A 10,097-nucleotide genomic window follows, 5' to 3' on the forward strand; every position below is an offset into this window, starting at 1 on the left:
CTCAAAAACTCTAAATCATTTAAATTAGGTTATTCGATTTGTTGTGAAATTTTTTATGTTAATTTAAAAGTTATATTTCATATTTAACGTATAATTTTTTTAATAATTGTATATTTTTATACTTAGTTTTTAGATTTAGTTATAATATAGAATATAGATTCATGTGATATAAACTTTTCAGTTAGAGACTAGTGAAATTAGTAATAGTTTTATCAAACCAGTTTTAAATGTAAATATCAATGCAATTAATGATTAGGAAAATGGGTTCACTCTAGATTGCCTTATTCTTAATGCAGTATTACCAATAATAATGTTCTAGTGTTTTATGATTATGGATTCTACATGGGAAGATTTTGTTGGATTACCTGCTGATCCTCCCTCAAAGCGGGATATCTGTGATAAATGCAAGTATGTATAATTCTTCTTTGCACGCATTATTGAAATTGTTTATTTCAGTTAAGATGCCATTTTTCAGTGCAGACTACATTGTAATACTGATATTACAAATATAGGTCTAGGTTTACAATTAAAAGATATTATATGGCCCAAATAAACTATGTAATAATCTTGATTTATTTAAAAATTATATGCTAAGGGCTATGTCTAGAAATAGAAAAGATTGTGTTTTGGTAAGTAGACAAGCCTAATATAAGGTAATATGTGGGATCTCTAATGTCAATATTAAAAACAATCTTTATTTTGATTTTCACCCCCTTAATCTAAGGTGACCAAACATCCCGGAAAACCGGAATTGTCTTGGTTTTTGATCATGTTCCAAAAGATTGTCTCAGGACATCTAAAAGTCTCGGAATTTGGTTTTTAAATGATTTCATTAAACTGTTTAGAAATTTATATAGCCCATTTGAGTTTTACGATGTTGCTTCACCGTGCGTTGAGATTGTGTCTATCACATCGTAGTGCACTCAATTGTGCACCTGATGAGACAATGAGAATACCTTTTCACCCATATTACACTATATCTTGTGGTCTAGGTTTCTCTGATTTCAAACAATGTATTGAGTTCATTTTAAATTTCTTTGCTAGAGACTTTTTTGGATTTCTTCAGACAAACATGATTCCTATTTTGATTGCAGTGTTAACCCATTGCGGATTGTGTTGTTTTTGGCGCGCGGGCACCAGCGGGCACGAATTAATTTACGGTCAGCAGCCGAACGAACAGCAATGGTGCACCACATCATATCGCTCGCTATTGTATACTAGAAAATTCAGCTGTAAAGGTATTCGTTCAGATGGGACATGGGCCTGCTGTTATCCGTGATGTAGGAACGATAACACGCGAGCAAGGTTCTGATGTGGCAGGGATGATGTCTGAATCATAGTCTAAATAAAGCGGCTCGGGCGAAGTGATTACAACATCCGGGCCATTGTCTAGACTAAACCCGCCAACATGTACGTCTGCGTCGTTTAGTTCTTTGTCACTAACCTCAAAAGTATTATAATAACAACTGTAGAAAACACCCAATCAGAAGCGCTAAAAAGCAAATAGTAAACTCATATGAATGATTTTTTCAAATTCGACATACAACTGCAATCTGTAGGATATTTATAAAACTTTTGAAAACTCTAAACGTAGACCGTTGTTAAACACTCTTAGTTGACAAGTGATGTCAACTAGTTGACGTTCGCACCGATCTATCAGACATTACCACTAGAACTATTTGGAGGGAAACTTAAAAGCAGACTGCTTTTGCGACCTGAGCTCGTCATCGTGCTGTTAGGCCCGGGCGCTGCGTGACGAGCCCAGCTCGTCAGTGATCCGCAATGGGTTTTAATCCCTTTCTACTCATGTCCTTTTTAACTTGGTAAATCCACCTCATAGAAGGTTTGTACGGATCATGCACATGGAGGTTACATGCAGTTTACAGTCTACATATTTTAGTCTTTAAAATTTGATAACAGTATTGTGAATGATATTTAATGTCTATGGAAAGTGCAAAATTAGAAAATTCCGTTACTCTGGAAGTTCTAGGAAGGGTAAATCATATAGCATGTGTTCGCCCGTAGTCAGTGAGAACAGAAAATTTTGCTGAGGAAAATATTGTGATATAAATTAAGGAAGTTGCTTACAATTAAGTACCAAGTGGTTTGTATTTTAAATGCTACTTAAATGTAACTAAAATATTATATTTTTTCAAAAATATTTGCTTTTAATCTGTTGTTCATTTTATATTTCACTATTAGGTGAATGGAGAAAAACAATTTGACTAAGACTTTGCAAACAAATTATGAAGTAAGTGAGATGGACTACATTCTAATTTGTTCCCAGACGGCCAAGCAATGTCTGCTGGTGCCCATACCTGCCCAGCGAGCCGCTAAGCCCAGTATCTCGTGTCGTGCTGCTGCAGCATCCTGCGGAAGAGAAGAGATGTCTCAGAACTGCACCAATGCTGAGTCTTGGCCTGTCTCCTGGACGTTGTCTCATTTACAAAGGAAAAAAGTTTCCTCAGCAGAGGTAAATACTTCTTGATAGGAACAGCCATCTTTAAATTTCTTGGTGTCTAGATTTGCAATTTTGACTGTTGCAAATATTTTCTGAGCTTGTTTGTGCTTTATGGAAGTGAAAGGGTTTGAAAAAATAATAATATTAGATTATTTGAATTTATTTAAATATTAACACATTATGCTTATACATGGGATATTTTAGCTGGATCGCCATTTTAATATCTGTCACTATCTCACATACAGTTATATCTAAAAGAATTATGAATATTAAGTTAACACATGTAACTATGCAATTTTAATAGTTTTTCACGCATCACAGTGTCTCTACCTCTAATAACTATTACTAGCATATATTGGTTTTTCTTGTATTCATAGAAATTTCGTATTACAAATTCTGCATCTATATAAATGTTTGAAAATGTAATAATTTGAATATCAACTTTTAAATATTGCTAAGTTATGGAAATGTAAAGTATAGCTATGGTCATTGTATTAGTGTCACAATACAACTGAAAAATAGTGAAAATTTAATTACACTGTTTTGAAATGGTTGATGATTTTCAACCTGGTCAAAATATTAAAAAAAATTAATTTTTAAACATGTGTTTACTAATACAAATATTTTATTCTTAATACAAAATAAATAGTAATATTAATTCATTGGCCTAGACTATTATTCTTGCATTTGTCATATTAACACATTGGCCTAGACTATTACTCTTGCATTTGTCATATCAACCCATCAGCCTAGACTGTTACTTGTGCAATCGTTATTTGGACTGACATGGGCTCATTATCTCAGCGTAATTTTAGACTTGCAGTGTAATATTTGTTAGTATTTCTAATTTATACCGCTACATTTTGTGCCAGTAATTTTTTTGCAGACGTTTTAAGTTGTGGTTGTGTACAGTTACTAACTGTAAGCAAAACTTACAATATTTTTAAAATTGTTACAATTGATTGTCAGTGCTTTTTTTGTTGCTACTCGTACTGTGTTATGTCAAAAATTACTAGGTGCTTTGTTTAAAGTATTACTGCATATATTACTCCATTTCTTAGAGTTTGCACTTTTGAACTCAGAACAGGATCATGTAAAAAAACATAGAGACAGGGCAAGGTCAATAATCCAAAATCCCTATAAGAATCTCAACAGGAGTCTTTGTGATTCAACCATGCAAGGATTCTCCCTGTCTCTTTTTGCAGCCTGAAAATTCATTCCATTTTGTGTTCGTCACAACCCTCCCCCTCCAGTTTTAACATTTTTGTTTGAAACATGTAACTTGCATGCATTGGAATTGATTCTTAAGAAGAAGCAAACCACAATTGGGCAGACACTGGATGTCACATTTTTATTTGAAATGTGAAACTTACATGCATTGGCCTTTTATAAGCAAGCCACAATTCGGCAGACCCAGGATTCCACATTTATGATTGAAATGTGAAACTTACACGCATTGGCCTTTTATAAGCAAGCCACAATTCGGCAGACTCTGGATGTCACATTTTTGTTTGAAATGTGAAACTTACATGCATTGGCCTTTTACAAGCAAGCCACAATTAGGCAGACCCTGGATGTCACATTTTTGTTTGAAATGTGAAACTTACATGCATTGGCCTCTTATAAGCAAGCCACAATTCGGCAGACCCTGGATGCCACATTTTTGTTTGAAATGTGAAACTTACACGCATTGGCCTTTTATAAGCCAGCTACAATTCGGCAGACCCTGGACGTCACATTTTTGTTTGAAATGTGAAACTTACACGCATTGGCCTTTTATAAGCAAGCCACAATTCGGCAGACCCTGGATGCCACATTTTTGTTTGAAATGTGAAACTTACACGCATTGGCCTTTTATAAGCAAGCCACAATTCGGCAGACCCTGGATGCCACATTTATGTTTGAAATGTGAAACTTGCACGCATTGGAATTGATTCTTAAGAAGAAGCAAAGCACAATTGGGCAGACCCTGGATGCTACATTTTTGACGTGACAACGTCTTAAATTAGGTTGCGGCTCGAGTCACTCATGAAAAAGTGTAACGCCCGGTAACGTTACGATGCCCGTCCAGTGGGTCCGCCGCACGGGATCCGCACGGGATAAAGCAGATAACTGTGGGTCCGCCGCACGAGATAAAGCAGATAACTATGTTTATTCGTGAAAATGTGGAGTGCTTAGATTTGTCATTTACAACAACTACAACAATAAAGGTAAATAATTGTACACTGATATTTCATTATCGTAAACTATGATTGATTGATTAATTGTTAGATTGACACAAAAGTTGAGAAACTGAGTTTATAGGTTATGTCATACTATTGACAAATGTTGATAGTGTTAAGGAAATTATTAGTTTAAATCACTCTGCAATCAATCGTAATTCAGTCGATTGAGAAGAAACAGCGCGTATTTGCTAGTCAAACATTTAAAATAACAAATTATAACCTCTAACCTGTCATAACAGTGCGACCAAACAAACGAACTAAACTGACCAATCACCACGCGCGGAGTTAGAATTTAACTGTGTTTAGCAAGAATTTCAAATTCCAATTTTAGTAAATGTTTTATTCAACTTTACCATTTACAATAACAAATTTTAATTAATTTCAAATTATGTACAATGTTTTAGTAAACAAAATATATTTCTATAGTTAAATTTTGTGCAATTCTTATTTTCATTCAATTCCTTGTTCCTATTGTGCAATTTAATAATATTCATATCAATAAATATTCTAGCGAGAAAAAGACGTCACGTAAAATCTTCGCCCGTAAAACCGACTTTACAGGCAACCATAATGTTTTTTGTTTGAAATGTGAAACTTGCACGCATTCTTAAGAGGAAACAAGCCACATTTCTGCTGACTCTGGATGCTGTTTATCTGTAACTGGTGCTTGCAATTTTTGCATGATACACACCGACGAAAGCTTTGGGTAGGTCAATTAGTATGCTGAGTATTTATAAAGCCATCAACAACACTATTTAAGGTGGTAATTTTATGGTGTTGATTGATGTACTTTTTCTGAAGCCATACTGTTCAGAATTTAGGATTTCATTTCATCTAAAAAGCGTTCAAGCCTCTCATAGAGGTTTGCGTTATTGAAAAATATTCTTTTCACGGTGTATTATGTTGCTTCATCATCCCACTTCATGTGGTGATTTTTAGACTTGCAATTCTAGACTTTTGTAATAGCCGTTTTCTCATATTGTCTTTATGTTGTTTAGCTCTCATATTTAGTGGTAGTTTTGTCTCATCTTTATATTTCCTATCACAATAGCATTTATCATGTAAACACAGGTTTTTGAGCTCTGTGTTCCATTTTTTGGTCTGGTTTTTTTGAGACTTTGCATGAGTGTTTTGGCTGATGTTTTAGCTTTTCTTAATACTCCTGGCATTTGAGGAATTGACACATAGGTAAATTTTCCTTTGTTATAATTTTCTAACTCAGTGTGTATTCTAAAACCTTTTTTGCACTTATATGTGATAGACAGAGGGTATCCATTTTGTATAAGATCTGATTTAAATTGGTTTATTCCTTCTGTTTGTCTATCTTTTTCTAAGAACAAGCTCTTTGCTCTGTCAAACAAGGACTCTTAATTCCTTCTTTGACAGATTTTGTACGGTTAAATTGAAAATGTAAGTATTGACTGGTGTGTGTTTGCTTTCGATAAACTGTTGTCCTAAGGATTTTCCTAGTGTACTACACACACATCAAAAAAAGAAGATTTTTTGGACTTGTACCTCCCTGGTTTGGCGAATGAAGGGAAAAATGTTATTCATGTGTTATCATTAAGTTTGATGTCTCCATGAGGGAAAGCAATGAAAGTCTAATAGAAATATCTCCACCAAAGAGTATTTTTACATCTGATGAAGAGGATAGATTCCAATCCTCGAAATGGAGTGTTCTGTCCTTGTAATACTTAATTAAGGATGGCAAATGTCCGAATCCTGTTTTCCTTTCAAATCAACCATTGTCTACAACAGATTTTAAACAAAGATATTATTTCATAAACATAAAACAAAATTAGACTTCAAGAGTAAACTTGAGCCTTGATGTATTTGAAACATAAGAGTATAAATACCATTGCAATAACTTAGTTTAACATTGTATTAGCTGAATTGTTAATAAGAGAAAATATTTTGCACATAGGATTTATTCAAAGAACCAAGTTCCAGATGGAACAAAAAGAAAAATTGAAATGATACAAGATATGAACATAATGATGAGAAAATGAAAGTATATACTATTAAGGAAATGAAACAAGTGAGTTATAATTTGTATTTAAAATATTTGCTTTAGCCAAAAAAAACACTGTATATTGGAATGTACTAGCCAGTCACTCTTAAACCGTTATTTATAAAAATACTAGTTAGTTTCGTGTGATATACCAAGCTCTGTAATAACTGTAATTCCTTGACAAACATCTTTACTGCAGCTGATGCAAAGGCTGAGTGCTCTGTTTGGTCTAACTCCGTGTAGCCTAACCATGAATGTTGCAATTGGCATAACATAAAATAACCCTAACTCTGCCTCAAATAAAAAATGACACTTCATTTCATTTTATAAATCGGATACCTTTACATTTTAGGCAAATTAACCCTTTGAGCAAACATTCAGCAGGCTTAAAACGTAATAAAAGTTTTTTCATGTACGTTTTTATCATTATATCGATACTTTATTGTTTTTGTTAATTCAAACATTATGACATTTTGTGCCAAATCTGTCACTTAACCATTGTTATGGTATGAAACGAACTTAAAAAATAACACTTAATTTTTAACAGTAATCAGTTAGCAGCTTCCTAAATGCTTTCTTCAATCCATTTCTTAAGCCTTTTCCTTAAATAAAAACCTATTAGTCACTAATCAGTGCTGGTAACGACAAGACAGGCAAAGTAACAGCGGTGTAGGCTGATTGGTATGGTGGAGGGTAGCTGCCTTACCTAGTAGCGCTACAGAAACTTTTTTGATTCTGACACCTAGCAGATGTGATTAAAACTAAAACAATTTGCTAATAAAATCACCGAAGGATTGCAGATAGGTCACTAAAAAAATAAGTAAATCACAACATATAAAGTACGTTCATATTGCTTTAAGATAAATATGAAAACACAACAGTGATGTTGTTACTGCGGGTCGTTTGCTAGTTTTGGTTTGTGAACTTTCGGAAAAAATAACAACTAAGCCAATGGGTTAAGTAATGAAAATTCTAAATAATTTTTGGTTAATTTCTATTTGTTCAAGTTGAATAAAACCTATTTGAATATTTATGAATGTTAATAAACTAATTTTGAAAATTATGCATATCTAAATGTACTATATTTTGATTTTTCATCACAAATCAAATTTACCCGGAATCTGATGGTTATGGAGTTTTATGAAATGTAACAAAAAAGACATTAAATGTATCATATTAAAGTACAACTACATTTATATGGGTCTCATTTCCATTTCAGAGTCAAATTAAAAAATTTGAAAAAAAATCTATTAAAACATGTTTGACGTTCATCAAATAATGTTTAAAATATAATAACATCCGGATTTTCATTTAGCTGTGTTACTTCTGGTTCTAATTACTTTGGATAAGTGAGGTTGTACTGTATGTACGTTTTGCCTTAAAAATAAACAGCTACAATGGTTGTGCCATTAAACAAAATTGGCTAATTTTAAAAGTCCGAAATTTTTTAGAGATTGCAGAAAGTTTTAAAGTGTTTTGTGTTGATACATTTTTGCAACACAAAATATTCAGGGTAGGCTTTAATAGCTGAAGCGTCTCTTAGTAAACAAAAACATATAGTTTTTGCTAGGGGGTTTTAGTGTTAAATACAAGATGAAAATTAACTTTAGGTTCACCAAAAATTTTACAGGAGTGGCACCTTGTTGTATAAGCTTCTCTATGAATAATGTTGTTTTTGAAGACATGATGGTCTGCTTGAGATACTCTCCGACCCACATTCGGTACTGCTGTATCCGAGCAGGGCTGCCACTACATTGGATGATTTACTGCTAACCTCCAAGCCTACCAATCTTGTGATCATCGATGGAACATGGCCGCAGGCTAAGACCATTTACAACAACTCACCAATCCTACATTCAATGAAGCAAGTGAGTATTGTAAATTTTCGTACTTATTTTGTCTACCATATCTTAATTTTATTAATGCCGTTACTCCTAGCCTAAGTATACATTTTTTGCTCTCTTTCACTATTTATATTAATATATTTTTTAACACCTACTTATCGTTTTTCTTTCACTTTTGTAGAACGTATTCATTTCTCCGTTTTATCTAGACTTATGACTAGAGTTTTCAAAAAAATGTTGATCACAAAAGTTAATTATTACTTTGTTTCGATTCAAATCAATAGTGAACAAAACAGTAGAATGAATTTAAGCTGAAAGTATCAATGTCACTTGGTTAGTTTTTACTATATAAATTGTTGTGCAGGTGAAACTTGTACTGGGAGTGACGAGTGAGTATGTGATCCGCAGTCAGCCAACGGACGGTTGCCTCTCGACGTTAGAAACTGCTGCAGAGGCACTGGCGCTTGTGGAGCGGTCGGCTGCTTACAAGGCGGTACTTCTGCAACCTCTACGGGCCCTGTGTGATTTCCAGCTGACTCATGGTGCCGTTACACACCAGAGTAAGGAATTCCGCATCAAAAATGAGACTTACCCCAAGCTCATCGGCAAGCGGCTTGAAAAACTTCTCAGGTCTACTGAGAGTTGAGTGGAAGATTCCTAAATTGTTTTCTAATAATGAAAAAATTAATTACATTATTTATTATTTTTAATAAATATAATTACGCTTTAGTATTTTTTAAATTGGTTCTGCAAAAAAAAGGATGTTTGTAGTGGAAAAATGATATTGTATTAATTATAATTTTTTTCCACTAATACTTTTTGGATACACGTCATATATATTTTTATGATTTATATGATATGAGTATATTATGTACAAGGTGATACAGTGTTCTAATTACAAACAAGCAGTGGTTTGTTTATGATTTTAAGAACGGATTTAATGTTTTCTAAAAAAATTATATCTTATATTACTGTCCGCATCTGACTTGTTTGCGTGCGCGGGGTGAGGGGGACGAGGGTGAGGACTCCCCTCCACAGACAATACGTCACCGTTGCCCCGGCAACGGCGCTACTAGTCACCTCCACCTCCGCACATTCGCCCGCGAATACCTTTGTGTAGTGAGAGTTGTGATTTCACCAGTGCACCTCAAATTTGTATTATTACGTTTAATGTATAACATAGTGTAAATTCATTAGATGAAAGGAAGTTTAATTTAATATAGTGTATATTTGTGAGTTTTTAGCTTTTAAAAAATGGCTTCGGTTCGCAAGAAGGGACAGACAATTCACAGTGAGGCAAAAGGGATGTTATAAGGCGAGTTATTCAAAAAAGTGTGATGAAGAATCAAATACGGGTACTCTCCAACATAGACTGAAGCAGAGTAATATCCGGGTAGCTAATTACACGGTATATCAGTGCGAAGTGTAACATCTATAAAGAAAGAAGGTGTCGAAGCCCGGTAATGAAGCCTTAAGTACTCCTGGGAAAAAAAAGACCATATTCAGAGGAAAAAAATTTCACATCGATGAATTTGACCAGAGAGTGATTCGTGATA

General features: G+C 33.9%; 1 protein-coding gene across 1 annotated transcript; it reads left to right on the top strand.

Moving 5' to 3' along the window:
• The first annotated feature begins 216 nt into the window (after positions 1-216).
• On the top strand, positions 217-9,504 carry LOC124365724 (tRNA-uridine aminocarboxypropyltransferase 2-like). The gene is made up of 4 exons (XM_046821708.1): positions 217-408; positions 2,288-2,473; positions 8,379-8,565; positions 8,906-9,504. Exons 1-4 carry the CDS (start codon positions 326-328, stop codon positions 9,185-9,187), a joined length of 738 nt encoding a protein of 245 aa, XP_046677664.1. The 5' UTR covers positions 217-325; the 3' UTR covers positions 9,188-9,504.
• Positions 9,505-10,097: the final 593 nt, after the last annotated feature.

The sequence above is a fragment of the Homalodisca vitripennis genome, chromosome 7 (assembly GCF_021130785.1).
Source record: "Homalodisca vitripennis isolate AUS2020 chromosome 7, UT_GWSS_2.1, whole genome shotgun sequence".
In the NCBI taxonomy this organism is placed as follows: domain Eukaryota; kingdom Metazoa; phylum Arthropoda; class Insecta; order Hemiptera; family Cicadellidae; genus Homalodisca; species Homalodisca vitripennis.

Bases quoted from the DNA above. Each gene is read 5' to 3' on its own strand.
- LOC124365724 (XM_046821708.1), top strand. From the start codon at position 326: ATGATTATGGATTCTACATGGGAAGATTTTGTTGGATTACCTGCTGAT. The intron at 409-2,287 runs GTATGTATAATT...ATTTGTTCCCAG, and splicing joins GATATCTGTGATAAATGCAA to ACGGCCAAGCAATGTCTGCT. The intron at 8,566-8,905 runs GTGAGTATTGTA...ATTGTTGTGCAG, and splicing joins TCCTACATTCAATGAAGCAA to GTGAAACTTGTACTGGGAGT.